General features: G+C 41.0%; 1 protein-coding gene across 3 annotated transcripts in view; it reads left to right on the top strand.

The window, feature by feature from the left end:
• EPHB1 (EPH receptor B1) overlaps positions 1-17,122 on the top strand; it is a 327,629-nt gene that overhangs the window by 226,929 nt on the left and 83,578 nt on the right. For all 3 annotated transcript variants that reach the window (XM_040427671.1, XM_040427670.1, XM_040427673.1), the window contains exon 4: positions 14,711-14,866. In XM_040427671.1, the coding sequence (XP_040283605.1) occupies positions 14,711-14,866 (156 nt within the window). The remainder of the gene's footprint in view (positions 1-14,710; positions 14,867-17,122) is intronic.

Genomic DNA, 17,122 nt, shown 5'->3' with positions numbered 1-17,122 from the left:
CGTCATAGAATTGCGTTATGGTCCGTGCTATATATATATATATATATATGTAGCATTGTGCTGTGTGATCAAACTGCACATTTCAGAGTGGCCTTTTATTGTGGGCAGTCTAAGGCACACCTGTGCAATATTCATGCTGTCTAATCAGCACCTTGATATGCCACACCTCTGAGGTGGGATGGATTATCTCGGCAAAGGAGAAGTGCTCACTAACACAGATTTAGACAGATTTGTGAACAATATTTGAGAGTAATAGGTCTTTTGTGTATGTGGAAAATGTTTCAGATCTTTGAGTTCAGCTCATGCAAAATGGGAGAAAAAAACGAAAGTGTTGCGTTTATATTTTTGTTCAATATATATATATATATATATATATATATCTGCAGGCACAGGACGTAAGAGCTACAGTACGTGTAAGTGGCTATTGATTGTCTGGCTGTATCCTTGGGCAGGATCCTTGAGAAGATAAGTTTGTTGTCTAGTGCTTTGTCTAGTAGGAGGTTGGTGATTTTTTGTGCTTTCTGCTATTTGGCTTCCAGATTATGGTAATCACAGTGGTATAGAGTAGACTATTCCAAGTGTATGTGACTACTGTAAATGGCACTACTATTTTGACTACACCACTGTACTGGCACTGCTGTGTGGAATATCTCCAAGGTTGCAATCTAGTAGATATTTTGTGTTCCTAGTCTGATGACAGTCTAAGGCTACTTTCACACTTGCGGCAGAGAGATCCGGCAAGCAGTTCCGTCGCCGGAACTGCCTGCCGGATCAGGCAAAATGTATGCTAACTGATGGCATTAGTAAGACTGATCAGGATCCTGATCAGTCTTAAAAATGCCTGATCAGTCGAAAAAATGCATTGAAATGCCGGATCCGTCTTTCCGGTGTCATCCGGCAAAAACGGATCCGGCATTTATTTTTTCACCTTTTTTTCAGTCTGCGCATGCGCATACCGGAAGGACGGATCCGGCATTCCGGTATTCTGAATGCCGGATCCGGCACTAATACATTCCTATGGGAAAAAATGCCTGATCCGGCATTCAGGCAAGTCTTCAGTTTTTTTAGCCGGAGATAAAACCGTAGCATGCTACGGTTTTCTCTTTTGCCTGATCAGTCAAAACGACTGAACTGAAGACATCCTGATGCAAACTGAACGGATTACTCTCCATTCAGAATGCATGGGGACATACCTGATCAGTTCTTTTCCGGTATAGAGCCCCTGTGACGGAACTCTATGCCGGAAAAGAACAACGCTAGTGTGAAAGTAGCCTAAGGTGAGCACTCAAATATTGACCAATTTAGGAACCTCCTTGGTATCTCTAGCTCTGGGTATTAGTCAGAGAATACAGACTTTATGAGATTTGGAGGAGTGATCAGGTTAAAAAAAGGTGTAACTAGAGTAGGGCCTACATCTAAAAAAAATGGCCATGGCACGTGCTTCTAATGGTGGCCATACATGTGAGACTAATTTTAGCTGAATCTACCAACCTGCCAAGCATCTAAGGCTACTTTCACACTCGCTTTTTGTGCGGATCCGTCATGGACGGATCCGTTCAGATAATGCAGCCGTCTGCATCCGTTCAGAACGGATCCGTTTGTATTATCTTTAACATAGCCAAGACGGATCCGTCTTGAACACCATTGAAAGTCAATGGAGGACGGATCAGTTTTCTATTGTGCCAGATTGTGTCAGTGAAAACGGATCAGTCCCCATTGACTTACATTGTGTGCCAGGACGGATCCGTTTGGCTCAGTTTCATCAGACGGTGTCCGTCTCCAAAGCAGAATGGAGACTGAACTGATGCAAACTGATCCTTTTCCATCATTCAGAATGCATTAGAATGCAAACTGATCCATTTTGGACCGCTGGTGAGAGCCCTGGACGGATCTCACAAACGGAAAGCCAAAGCGCGAGTGTGAAAGTAGACTAATATATATGGCGGAGTCACGACTCCATCTCTGATGATTGTTCCCCTACATCCACTGAAAAAAGAGTTGGGCATGTTCTGCTTCAACATGGCCAACCTTATTCGTTCCTAATTGAGTCAGAATTGCCTGGCAGTAGCTTATTCCCCTCTCCCTATTGAGAACACATGCACTCTTGGCAAGAAGAGTGCATGTATATAGTCCTTTTCTGGACGAGCATTCGGCCAACAGTGAATATGGCTCAAGAAGGAAGCTAACAAGCCGTCCTTATTGTATTACATTATATTTTATTTATTTGGGAGCAGTGATGCAGTAGACAGCTAAGTCCACTACATACAATGGATGGAGGTGTAGTTCTGGCACTGAGGTACTGCAGAACAGCTGATTGGGGGGGGGGGGGGGTCTGTTCAGATATTGATGGCTTATCTTGGGGATAGGCCATGAATATAAAAGGACCGGAAAACCTCTTGCTTGCTGTTTTCCCTTCAAAAGAAGTAAATATGGTCCACAACCACATTGTGTGAACCAGGCCTAACAAGATGCTTGATGATTCTGCTCTGCTGCAGAGGACTAAGCAAAGTACCTTCTAAATCACTGCAGTCATTATAGGTCATCCTAAGTATTTTTTCTGTCACTTCTTTCCATCTAATTCCTTCACCAACTCTATTCACCATCTCCCCATCCACTGGCTCTAATCACCTTTTATTTGGTATTCAGTCATTTCACGGTCATCTCCATTATGTCTATTACAAGTTGATAGCCCTTAATTGTGATCGTGTTTGTCTATGTCTACGTCAGGACAATCGCTCTATCCAGCTACAGCCGCACGTCTATAATGAAGTACAATTCAGTGTGAATATGTCTGCTTGTCCGTGCCGCTAATTAGGCCTGTTATGCCATTGGTATTTATTTCCAGTTCAGCCCTTTCCTTAGCTATTATCTTCTCCGTTTTTTTTTTTTTGTACCACAATTATCTTCACAAATGTCAGGTAAAATCTACAAACAAGCATTTCCTGAGCTTCGCCTATCTGTCACGAGAGAGAATACGGGCATTTGACTATTTACAAGAGAGAGAAGCAAAAAATAAAAAAAAATGAAGTTTCGGTTTTAAAGTTTTCTTCTTTAACACTATTATTATAATGAGTTTCTGAAAACAGAGTCTTATGACAGATAAGAATTGCTCACTCAGTCCTCTCCAGTCCGCACATTTCCTTTCCCGCTGTATAAAATTGAGACATTATTTCATTCAGCTTCTTTTATGTTCAGAGCGATCCTCTGTCTACTTGTCCTGACGTGTAATATCCACTAAAAGTTAGAGATAATTGGAAAAGTGTCGTTTCTCATTTGTCCCCTTTGATGATGTCATTTATTAAGGAGCTCTAAGGGGGGGGGGGGGGGGGGTACCATTTATCCTTGTGGAGACCCAGCTGGCATAAAGAGGCTTACAGGGAATGCCCCCTGAGAAAGATATGCAAATCCCCTTCATACCCTTTCTCAGGGAGAATTGTCTGTAAAACCCTACACCAGTTAGATCTCCTCAAAGAGAAAAACCACCTCCCAAGAGCTACCTCAAAGGCCTCTCACTCTGTACTAATGAGAGGAAATAAACCCAAAACAGCTGTCTACAGATTGGTGTCTTTTCCTATTAGTGTTAATGTTTGGCTAAAATCCCTAGTCATACAAGGTAGCAACCTGTAGGTGGTGTAGGTGGCATGAGAGAGTTTTTTTTTCCTTCCGGAGGAGAGCTAGTTTAAATGGGTAATGGAGACTCTAATGCTTATATCAGAGCCATCTTATTAATCGTTCGTCATAATGTATATTAGTATGAGTTAGACTGAGTTCACACTTCAGCTATTTGATCAGTTATTTCCATTGGTTATTATGAGCCCAAATCAGGTGCGGCTGTAAACAGATGCAGATCTATCCAATATACCTTAACTCTGAGTAGGCTTCATAACTGATCAAATTACCGAAGTGTGAGCTCAGCCCTAATATTAATTCACTAATAAGGGAGGCTTCCCCTTTAAAGCTGCCTAAAGGGGTTTTCCTGGATTACTGTGGTTTTGAATAGATATGCTCATGTAGTTTCTTACCTTATGCCTTTTTCCATTTGGACTCTTCTGACCTGTTTTCATCATGTAAACACATCACTCTGCCTTCTTTCCATCCTGTATGTAGCACTTCCTGTTGCTGTGTCCAACCAAACCCATGATGCACTTCTTTTTCCTCTACCACAGCTCCATCCCCGTCAATAATAACACCCAGCTAGTTTATAGCTCCTCCCACCTCTCTAGTTACATAGACACTCCCCTATCACCGCCCATAATAACACCCAGCTAGTTTATAGCTCCTCCCACCCCTCTAGTTACATAGACACTCCCCTATCACCGCCCATAATAACACCCAGCTGGTTTATAGCTCCTCCCACCCCTCTAGTTACATAGACACTCCCCTATCACCGCCCATAATAACACCCAGCTAGTTTATAGCTCCTCCCACCCCTCTAGTTACATAGACACTCCCCTATCACCGCCCATAATAACACCCAGCTAGTTTATAGCTCCTCTCACCCCTCTAGTTACATAGACACTCCCCTATCACCGCCCATAATAGCACCCAGCTAGTTTATAGCTCCTCCCACCCCTCTAGTTACATAGACACTCCCCTATCACCACCCATAATAACACCCAGCTAGTTTTTAGCTCCTCCCACCCAGCTAGTTACATAGACACTCCCCTATCACTGCCCATAATAACACCCAACTAGTTTATAGCTCCTCCCACCCCTCTAGTTACATAGACACTCCCCTATCACCGCCCATAATAACACCCAGCTAGTTTATAGCTCCTCCCACCCCTCTAGTTACATAGACACTCCCCTATCACCGCCCATAATAACACCCAGCTAGTTTATAGCTCCTCCCACCCCTCTAGTTACATAGACACTCCCCTATCACCGCCCATAATAACACCCAGCTAGTTTATGGCTCCTCCCACCCAGCTAGTTACATAGACACTCCCCTATCACCGCCCATAATAGCACCCAGCTAGTTTATGGCTCCTCCCACCCAGCTAGTTACATAGACACTCCCCTATCACTGACATGACTATGGGCATAATATCACATGAAATAAGAAAGAGCTGCATGGACATGGTCATGGAAGATAGGCGCAATAAAGAAACACATTACAAAAGTACACCTAACTTTCTAAATACATATTTTTAAATATGTTGATGAAAACCAGAAAATCCTTTTAAAGGGTTGTATGAGATTAGAATATTAATCACAACTTTTTATTCTTCTAGAAACATCTCTACTCCTGTCTATGGCTTGTTTCTGGTTGTGCAGCTCAGTACCATTCACTTGAACACAGATTTGCAAGGAAAAAGTAGTTAATTTGCACTATAGTTTATTGGAACATTTCCGTGGCTGAAAATCGGAATGATGATGACTGAACGCTATATCAGACAGCTATTATTTCCCTAAGATACCTCATTAAGTAGCTCCAAAGGTATCAACATCATAGGATTCCCCAACAAACACCCAAATGCAGAAACGGCAGCTTTCTGTATTTGGCTACACAGCTCTTAATATGAGAGTTGTATTTTGGGGGTTTTAGTGACAGGAAACTCCTTCTGACAGTATGGGATCGGTGTGACAGCCCAATTCTGCTAGTGGCACTGTGTATAGGAGTCAATGGTACAATCTAAGATGGTCCCAATTGTTTTCTTCCAGTGAACGAAAATTATGGGAATGAGCTGTAATATACAACATAGTCCATGTCCAAAAGTGTCCTTATTTCTAAAAAATAAAATGCAGCCAGACCCTTTAAAATTTCTCCGATCATCAAGCTTGAGTGCTGCTGGATACTGCAGATTGCGGATTATTGGTAGAATATTTTATGCAATTTTATTATTTCAGAGTTTGTAATTATTTTGATGTTGTTTTTTAATACTTGGACTGATCGTCTAGTAAATCATCTACTGGATCTAGAGCTGCTGAAAATTGCACAAAATAAGGCATTTGTCTAATATCACAGTTCTGCTTTTTTATTCCATCGTATTATTTTACTGTCACTAACTGCTCCATTATACAGGCAGCCCCACAAATAACAGCATTGAAGATGACATTTAGACAGCAGTAGAACAGTGATTAAACAGAAAATGTGGAATGTATCATATTTTTATACAGCCTTAATAAATTACTTATAAGCCGCCCTGCCTTAACATAAGCAGTCTCATATTATCTTCTAATGTGTATGCAGCTGCAATGAGGCCCTGTAGGGCAATGCAACCTTTAATTGCATTTTACTTATGTATTTTGTGTTATGTGTAATATTAATACAGTATCTTTATTGCCTGTCCTTATGCTCAGCTCAGGATCGGAGCTTGGTTTAGCAGTGTGGAAGTCATTCAGGGGCATGGTCCAGTCATTTCAGTAGGCAGATCTTTCATGGATGTCCAAAGAAGCCCTTTGGCTACCAAGGGACAGTGGAGGAAAAGTCCATAGCTCAAACTAGCCCCATGGGTGGTGTCCACAAATGGTCACATTGGTTTTCTGTCCTACAAGAAATGAAATTGGGGATGAAAAAAGATTGGACTTTCCTGTCCTGCCAACACCAGAAGGAGAGACCATATTGATCTTTCTATTGGAAACCATGCTATATTTGCCCCTTTTGATACATTCAGCCTCTGATAATTTTGTGTACATCTAATGATCAATTTCAGACAAAATATTGTCCTAAATAGAAATGATTAAGTGACACTGGTATCACCTAACAACACCATTCGAGTTTATACAGCTTCACATAGCTTATATGTCAGGGATTTTAAGCCTTCTTTTGCTGGGATCTTACAAGCTAGAACATAGCATTGTCTGGGCCTCACAGGTTGTTATAGTCCATGGCAAAATTCTTAAAAATTACCCCAATTTCTCTTCAAATGTGTTTCCTGTACTCAACAGAGCTTTAAACTAATCACAAAAGGAATTATTTATATTGCTCATCCAGAGAATTATGTAACCATACAAACTCCTCCCCAGCCATGCCTCACCAATGACTGGGGGTGCCTTACCCATAAGGTCTCCTCGCAGTTTGAGAAACATTGTTTTGTAAGAACCTATGGTATATGATAATTACTTATTGCATTACATAGGTTTTCCAAAGGAATTTGTTTTATAAAAGGCCAAAATAGGGTTCAAGATAAAAAAGAAAGATTACCCGCCTCATCAATCCCTGCTGGTCTCCACTTCTCCAATCAGCCAATCAATGGTCAACTTCATGGCCAGTTCTTGGCTTTGTGGGCATTTCCAGTTGTTTTCTATACAGAGATGTCAACCTTTCACGGGGTAATACACATGGCCAGTTCTTCGCTTTGTGGGCATTTCCAGTTGTTTTTTATACAGAGATGTCAACCTTTCACGGGGTAATACACATGGACAGATCTTGACTGCTAGAAGTAGGGAAAACTTTAACCTCATTTTTGTATGGTGGGAACACAGACCACAAATATGGCTTTGCAAGTGAACCATATGTGTACATTACCCTAGCTATAGCTAATGCAGTGCAGTGTAGAAATATTTTTGTGAACGTTGTAGGGGAAGATAGATGACTGTGAATTTCTGCTTTAATGCATTTCCAGCAAATGTAGCTACACTAAGAGTGATCACCATGTGTCCTTGCACAGGGACCTCGGCTGATTGCAGGGCTGTGAGCTATGGGTACCTTGATGGGGTTAAGTGTCGAGTGCTTCTGTGTTTCTGATTGGGATAAGAGAAAAAAGTTTCATTCCCCATCTCCTCCGTGTCAGGATATGAGTCTCCTTCAGGTAACCAGGGGAAAGGAAATTAATAGAAGCTGGTGGAATAACCACTTTTTCAAGCAATTTCCTTTTGAAGATACAGTCTTGCTAATCTTTATTGAAGCCCTTTAACCTGTCACTCACCGCTTGGTTGTGGATATGAGTTGATGATGAGGAGAAATTGATTACAGTGTCAAAAGTGATGGCTGCTTTCAGACTTTTATTTTTATTTTTTTTCTCAGGGTTAAAAACAAAATTCTTATTAAAGGATATTAATATGATCATAAAAACTTGGCAGAAGAAATTATTGATATAGCTTTGCGATGGTGTCTGATTATGACACCCTGAAACAGGAATTTTGGCTTCAGCTTTTTAAAAGCTTACTATCTTCTGACATGTCAGTTAGACCATCACCCATTTTCTGATCAAAGGGTTTCTAGGGTATGGTAATTTGCCTACACCCCTTGTTAATGATTTGGTTTTACAGATGCTGGGTCATTACTCTGCTGAAATCATTGAGTGGTCCTCCTTGGTTACAGAAATGTCTGATAAACTAATCAATTCCAAATGGTCCAAATGACCCCTCAGTGGAATCCTAGCTCCTGACCCCCTTCTGACTTGCCTAAAAAAAACAACCCCTTTAAGTAGCAAGTATCTCAATATAATTTTTTTAGGTGAATGGAAATAACTAATTGTAACCCTGGCATTTTCTCAATGTACACCCTGCGTCCTTTTTGCACTTTCCATCTTGTCTGCTGTGGCCAGAGTAAAATCTGTAGACATTTTGTATTTATGATCTGTGCTCCAGTTTAACAGCGACAATTAATTCCCATCTCTGAAACCCAATAATGGTCATATGTGGCATTAAGGTCAACTGCCAATGACAAGCCTATGCTATTAAATATGGGTTTAATTAAAACCCACCTTGTGCCACCTGACCCTTAACATATTTAATTTGCTTAGTTTGCACTCTTAAGGCTGTGAATTTCGAGATGAGTGAATTGATTCTGAACAGATCAGATTCATTGTGAATTTCACAAAAATTCTGTTGCCAAACGAATTCGAAGTTTTAGCGCTTCGCTTCAGATGAATCAAGCAAAACGTCATCTGCGCAAATCTACCGTGAAAATTAGCAGAAAACGGGGCGGGAAGGAGGATGCAGAAAAAAGATCACATGACCCTGGGAGGGAAGGAGGCTTGCCCTGATTGGCTCAGAGGCAGACAAGGGGTCAATCATGGAACAGGATTTTAGCAGGTCCTTCAGCTCTGTGCTATGTGTAAGCCACAGCCCATTCTGAGCACAGCTTGAGATGGGACAGGACGTGTGTTGAATGTGTCTGGCAAAAAGCAATTACAGACACAAGACAGAAACCTTAGAGTGTTGTAAGGACATTGTAGGGACATATTTAGTTTAGTTTAGTAGATTGAATCAATAGGAAAAAAGTCAGAGTTTTATCAGATAGGGAAAGTACATGGTGGTCACTCAGAGTTCTGTGTGTGTGTTTTACGTTGAGGGCAGAAATATAATTTTTTCAGCAGCTGGACAGCTTTTTTTTAAAAAAAAATCATATCTGAAGCTTGTACAGTTTATAATTGTTTTATAGGCATATTCCCAGGAAATCCCAGCACTGCAGCATACATTTTGCTGACTACGCAGCACAAATATGACTTTTTCTTTGTAAAGATCATCTGCAATTTTTTTCAATTTAAAGCCTTGTAATACTGTGTTAGTATATTAGTTCAATTCAAAGCATTGTATGACTGCATTAATATACCAATTCAATGCATTATACTGTTGTGTTAATATATCAGTTAAATTTTATGTATTATGCAGTTGCTTTCATTTAGCAGATACATTTAGCACATTTTACAATTGCATTAAAATACTCATAAATAGTAAGCATTATACCATTGTGTTACATTTAATGCATTATAATGTTGGGTTAATATACCAGAGAAATTTAACGCATTATACTGTTGCTTTGATATGCCCGTTAAGTTCAATGCATTAAACTGTGTCGATATACTATTGTAAGTTGTACTAGTGAACAGTGTGTTCATAGAAGAGGAGTAACGTTTAATTGTGTCAGTGTCTGTTAATTACTGAAAAACACTTACAATTTTGCTACAGTTTATTAATTTGTGTACTAGTGTTAAGTGAAGCAAAGCAAATTGAAGGGAATTCTGTCCGAAGTTTAGGAAAAGTTTGATTTACCTTGAATTACATTTTCCTTGCACTTCGTGATAACAAATCAGTTTTTCGTAAAGTGGCGGCTGATAGCTAGCCCCTGTGATATTGCAGCCCTATAAAACAATTATCTCGCATGGTCTCCGCCACTGTCCTGTGAGCTGAGCATAGAGAGAGACGTGGAAAGCGCTCATGCGCTAGGGACAGTGTTGCTGAAAACAATTAATAGGAGAATATTGGAGAGCGAGAGTGCAGGGAGACTAATGCTGCATCAGTTTTAATTATTTATTCCTACATTTATTTATTACTACATCAGCCGTAAATGTAATTTAATACCAATAAGATGGACGCCTTTATTATTCCGGCACCAGTGTGCCAACGAATACCATCTAGTCTGCACCCCTTAGGTGGGACAGATCTTAATGATGATCATCCTCATCTTTTTTTTTATTTGCTTCTTCCAAATCATTCTTTAAAGTCTCCATGTCCTAGAAAAGTGAGCAAGATGCAGAGATAGGAGGAGCTGAATGTTTCTGATGACATATTCTCATCGATATTAGATGATGTGGAAAAGGAGGAAAAGCAGATGGCAGAAGAAGGGCTCCCACCTGTAGGGCAGGAGAGTGCTGGGTTTGAAGAAGTGGGTATGCCAGAGCTGTTTAATATTCAGTGTTTACCGTCAAATAACCTGCAGGAGATTGCAAACAAGAACATCAACGATATACATATAGTGCCCCCACCTAAACAGCCATACCCCATACCAGCAACAGCCCCTGTTTAAAGGTACCGCATGGCCATTAACAATGAAGAAGGACTATACAGTGTAGTCTTCATTATTAAATGAAAGGCAGCTGAGGGGCTAATTGTCCATGTGGTTCTTGACTGGCCGCTCTATACCCTAAGACCTGGGTATACCTGATTTATAATGATTCATGACAAATTAATTAGTAACCAATCAAATTTCTTGGCTAACTTTGGCAAAGTTGGCGAATCAAATTTTTCAAAACTTCACTCATCTCTACTGTGTACCAAACATATGACTTTTCATTTATAGGCCACATTATAAAATGCCTGGTAAATGGAAGAGTGGAAAAATAAAGACCCATGCCTCATCATCCGAGAGTGAGATTGTGGGTGGTTGTAGTAGTGTATGGAGCAGTAACAGCACAAGCTATTTTGCCATTGTGGACTAGATGGCTCACTACTCCTGTTAGTCACCTCTGAGTCTGACACCATGCCTTTGAGCAATGGATAGCAGCCTCTCAATTGCATATCTCTGTCTTCACTGCTCCCTTCTGGCATGTGTGTATAAACACTAGCATCTGCTCTATTTAAGGCTTAATTTTTGGAAAACTTGTTGAGAACAAGCCACTTTTTTTCCCCCCTGATAACAACATGTGTGTTTAAACAATGTTTGACCCCAGTAAGAGAAAATTTTTGGAGCATTTTTTATTTTAGAAAGCATAACAAATACAATGGAACAGTGTGTTTTTAAATAGGCTATTTGTTAACACTGTCAACCATACGTTTACCCATAGCTATAGATGTCAGTGACATTATTTGCTATTGCTGTCATTGCGTTAAAGGGAACCTGTCACCGGGATTTTGTGTATAGAGCTGAGGACATGGGTTGCTAGATCGCCACTAGCACATCCGCAATACCCAGTCCCCATAGCTCTGTGTGCTTTTATTGTGTAAAAAAAAACCGATTTGATACATATGCAAATTAACATAAAAGAGTCATATCTTACTTGTGTGACCAGAGAAGAGTCTGAGTCCTAGGAGACCTCAGTGTCATATATAAATTTTCAGGCCAATTGGAGCACTTTTGATTTGAGTGGCATCAATTCAGACCTGAATTAAATTTTTTAAGGGGAATAGGACCCGAAACAAATTTCAAGAAATTCACTAATCTCTACTATGAATGAGACAAAGTTTTCAGTTCTGAAGAGGCCACCATCTATACAGTATGAACCTTGAATGTTGTCCCTGTCATTGAATGGGTCCCTTCATCAATCCAAATTACATTGCTTCTGTATTTTGAAGTAGGGCCTACATATAAGGCCTCATGCACACGACAGTGTTTTTTCACTGTCAGTGATTTGGCTTCAGTGGTCCGTGTCTGATTTTGCTTCAGTTGTGTTTCCTTGTGTCCTCCTTTTTTTTTGTCTGACAGGGGGAAAAAAAGGAAGGTTAATGAAAAGTGTAATTTTATCGCACCAAGGTCTTGTAGAAAAAAACGGACGCGGACAAGGATGACATACCAGTTGTGCATCCGTTTTTTTTGACGGACCCATTGACTTGAATGGGTCCGTCCTCCGTTTTCCACAGACAAGAATAGGACAGGTTATATTTTTTTGACGGACTGGAATCATGGATCACGGACGCGGAGAAAAAAACTAACATTATACTACTTCTAGTCAAGTGAGTTTCCCTCACTGGACGGAAATAAAAATACAATTCTGAAGTTCCTTTAACTCATTGAGACATAGAAAAATGAGTTACTGTTGGCTACTTTCACACCGGCGTTTCTGGGTTTGCTTGTGAGATCCGTTTCAGGGCTCCCACAAGCGGCCCAAAACGGATCAGTTCAGCCCCAATGCATTCTGAATGGATAAGGATCCGTTCAGAATGCATCCATTTGAGTGTGTTTGGTCTCTGTTGCGCCTGTATTCCGCTTTTGAGGCGGACACTAAAACGCAGCTCGCAGCGTTTCGGTGTCCGCCTGACAATGCGGAGCCAAAGGGATCCATCCTGACTTACAATGTAAGTCAATGGGGACGGATACGTTTTCACTGACACAATATGGTGCAATTGAAAACGGATCCGCCTCCCATTGACTTTCAATGTCAGTCAAGACGGATCCGTTTTGACTTAGACTTTTATTTGAATGAATAATGCAAACGGATCCGTTCTGAACAGATACAAGCGATTGCATTATCGGTGCGGATCCGTCTGTGCAGATACAAGATGGATCCGCACCGTATGCAGGTGTGAAAGTAGCCTTACAGACGCCCCATTTTTGCGGCTGTTTTTTATTTATATTATAACTTCATTTATTATATAAATTCATATATTTTAGCTTCATTTTTGTAGTGACTTTTTAAAACAATTTCCTAGTAAAATGTTGTGTGATAAAAAATGCCAGTTCCAAATAAGGCTTGTAAAAGACACATCAACTTCATGTTTCTTTGGTTTTTATTTTAGCAAGCAAAATAAAGTATTACAAAAATACTAAGGCCCCGTTCACACGGGCGAGTAGTCCGCGCGGATGCCATGCGTGAGTTGAACGCATTGCACCCGCACTGAATACCGACCCATTCATTTCTATGGGGCTGTTCACATGAGCGGTGATTTTCACGCATCACTTGTGCGTTGCGTTAAAATCGCAGCATGCTCTATATTCAGCGTTTTTCACGCAACGCAGGCCCCAAAGAAGTGAATGGGGTTGCGTGAAAATCGCAAGCATCCGCAAGCAAGTGCGGATGCTGTGCGATTTTCACGCATGGTTGCTAGGTGACAGTCTATTCACTGTATTATTTTCCCTTATAACATGGTTATAAGGGAAAATAATAGCATTCTGAATACAGAATGCTTAGTAGGTGGTCAATTGAGGGTTAAAAAAAAATAAAAAACATAACTCACCTTCTCCTCTTGTTCGCGTAGTTCCCGGTCTCTTCTTTACTTCTTAAAAGATCAACTATAGGCTAGGACCTGTGGTGACGTCAGATCACATGCTCCAATCACATGGTCCATCACCACGGTGATGTACCATGTGATTGGAGCATGTGTTCTGACGTCACCAAAGGTCCTTTAGCCCACAGCTCATCATTAAAGAAGTAAAGAAGAGACCGGGAACTACGCGAACAAGAGGAGAAGGTGAGTTAATTTTTATTTATTTTTTTAACCCTCAATTGATCACCTACTAAGCATTCTGTATTCAGAATGCTATTATTTTCCCTTATAACCATGTTATAAGGGAAAATAATAACATCTACACAACACCTAACCCAAACCCGAACTTCTGTGAAGAAGTTCAGGTTTGGGCACCAAACATGCGTGATTTTTCTCACGCGAGTGCAAAACGCATTACAATGTTTTGCACTCGCGCGGAAAAATCGCGGGTGTTCCCGGAACGCACCCGCACATTTTCCCGCAACGCCCATGTGAAAGAGGCCTAAGTGTGGAGCAGCCTAAGGGTATGACAACACTGTCAAAGCCCAAATCAGGAGTGGATCGTAAAAGAGGAAACTGGTACTAATTCTCCTCTTCTTTGAATTTGCTCGTGGTTTGGCTTCCAAAACTGCATCAGGAAACCTGAATGTGGACGGGGTCATATCCTAAGGGTACCTGCACATTGTTTTTCTGCATTGATTTTCATGCCAGTCTACTTTGTGCATTAGAAGACATATTTACTAAGTAGTATGACGTCGCAGTATATATTTAAGTGTCGACACAGCCAGTAGATTGGAAATCAATAGATACACAAGCAAACATATCCCTGACTTAGTCTGTCAGATGCACCTGCCTCAATTCCAAATCTGACATTGAATGGAGACAGCAGACTGACTGACTGGTTATCCGCCTTCAGACACAACAGTCTGACTTTCTCTGACCTTCAGGTTGTCATCTAGACATTGGTAACTCTTGGAAAATGCCCCATGACTCCTGCCATGTGATTATATTATAAATCTCACCAGTACAATGAATTCATGTGGCATTTTATTTGAAATTTTTCTTTATTTTATAATGTTTTTCCAATGCAGCATTTTATTAAATCTTTTTTTTTTTTTAGCTTGTCCTGCTGGCATGTTTAAAGCGAATCAAGGCCTTGGAATATGTGCACCTTGCCCTGCGAACAGTCGTTCTACTGCCGAAGCCTCTCCAATCTGTGTGTGCCGGAATGGATATTATAGAGCAGATGCTGATCCTGCGGAGGTGATATGCACCAGTAAGTATTATGAATATTCTTAAGCGCAAGCCTCTTTTTTAATAAACCGTTATATGTCTTGCCTTGTTCCTTTTTTGGAGATCAACTACAAAACATAAACATTTTTTAATGGAATTAAAGTATACAATGCTTCATGTGCTTAGGCACACTGTTGTTTGCAATGTCCATTCAAGATTTCTGTTAGGCCAATTTTAAATTAGGGTTATTAGTAACGATATAACAATATAATAGCAAAGACAGGTGCACTCTGCGGTCTTACTAAACCCTCAAACTGATTTTAAAATTGAGAGATTAGCCAACATGTCCTACGGTGTAGGACATATCTGAGCCCAAGCACCGCGCCAAGGTTTCTCAAGTAGCTCGGTACCTAACACTCACCTACCTGAGCCATGTGGGCAATACCAGGGGCCAGTGGGCAAATTACAGGAGCGTGAGGTTCGACTCACCGTAGGACATGTTGGCTAATCTCTCAATTTTAAAATGAGTTTGAGGGATTAGTAAGACCGCAGAGCGCACCTGTATTTGCTATTATATTGTTATATTGATTATCACATCCACATAATTGCTATCTTATGTAGGATGCCTATTGTGATACTTGTGGTTCGCTGCGGGCATCCTCCACTGTATGCATTTTTGCTGGGGATCGCCATTAGCAACGGGCCGCAAGTGCAGGATTTGCTCCCCTGTATATATATGCACAACTGCATGTAGGTTTGAGCACTTCCTGCCTGTTTCATACCATGCCATTCTTTTCAGTTTGTATATTATTAGTAAAGATGAGCGAATCGAATCCAATGAAGTGGAATTCGATCCGAATTTCAGGATAACTTCGATTGGCTGCGAAGTTGAATTTCCTTGTGCTTCATGGTAGCAAATTCAGTTAACCTGACACAGTGTAAAAAAACAAAAACTATCATACTTGCCTCCTCCATTTGCTCGCGATGGGCCAGACGCAATCTTGATTGAAGATCTTGGCCGAAATCCCGTGCGTGGTGATGTATAACATCACCACGCTGGCCAGCGTGACAACGTCATCTCGGGCCGCGCAAGATTTCACACCAGATCTTCAAGCAATGGAGGTGGTAAGTATGATTCCATTTATTTCTGTTACTTTTACACAGTTTTTACTCTCAGATGGCGCGATCATGTATGAATGCAGCATATGAGGGGTAAAACAATGGGGAGTGACGCTATTGCAGCTCCCTGTCATTGCATCTGCTACTTACAAAAAAATGCGCTTAATGGCGAAGTAATTCGTTACGAAGCCAATTTATTTTGTAAAATTCTGCAAAGCAGCCGAATCGTATTTTACAAAACTTCTCTAGTTATTAGCTCCAGAAGGCTGTTCTGGAGCTCTCTGGGTCTAGCATAGCAGGCAGTTACCACAGTGCCCGCCACCCCAATTGACTGTAATGGGATATGGCAGAGATCTGGCCACTACCTGGCAAACATGCCGGGATTCGGCTGGACAAAAACAGCTGGATCCACAGAGCTCCCACAGGCTGTTCTCTGCTGGAACAGCCTGCCAGAGACTTCTTTTGCAAGTAGGAAAAAAGAGGTCTCTGACAGGCTGCACATTAGCGACTGCACATTAGCGATGAGTTAATCAATTCATACGAATCAATTCGTTCATCAAACACATTTTTGAGCATCGAAGGGCTGTCCCCACTGCTTGATTGACAGAGCCAGACATCTTGCTTGACCCTGACAATGTCGCGCATGCATCACCAAGTAGCGGTACAAGCACAGAGGCTTTGCTGCTGCTACCAGAGCAGCGACTGTATAAAACACAGGTATTCTTTATCAACAGGACAGGTGGCAAGTGTCTCATCAGGGGTGAGATTTGACCTTTGGGGCCCCCTCTGATCATGAGAATAGCGGTCATGTGTCCCTCTGTTTGAATAGCGTGGTGGTCACTCATGTACGGTGAGAAACCATTCAGCTCTGTGGGACTACTGGAGATAGCCAAAGCTATGGGAGTTTGGCTATCTCCCTTGTTGTGATCTTTGCTGGCACCACAATTTAGACCTCCAATGGTCAGACACATATTCTCTATTCTGTGGATAGGAAATAACTGATATTTGTGGGTGGACTGTACACTGATATTATTGTGTCCGGTATATAAAAGTATACAGTAGGCTCCTTATCTTCATGTAGTGGTAGATGCAGACAATAGGCATTTTATCATATAAATCTATGTCTTTATAGCAAATTTTGTAACCTATACTCAAAAGATTTATTAAGAAAGTAGCACAG

The sequence above is a fragment of the Bufo bufo genome, chromosome 4 (assembly GCF_905171765.1).
Source record: "Bufo bufo chromosome 4, aBufBuf1.1, whole genome shotgun sequence".
Classification (NCBI taxonomy): Eukaryota; Metazoa; Chordata; class Amphibia; order Anura; family Bufonidae; genus Bufo; species Bufo bufo.
The sequence above is the reverse complement of the archived record's forward strand: the minus strand, read 5'-3'. Positions and strand labels throughout refer to the sequence as shown.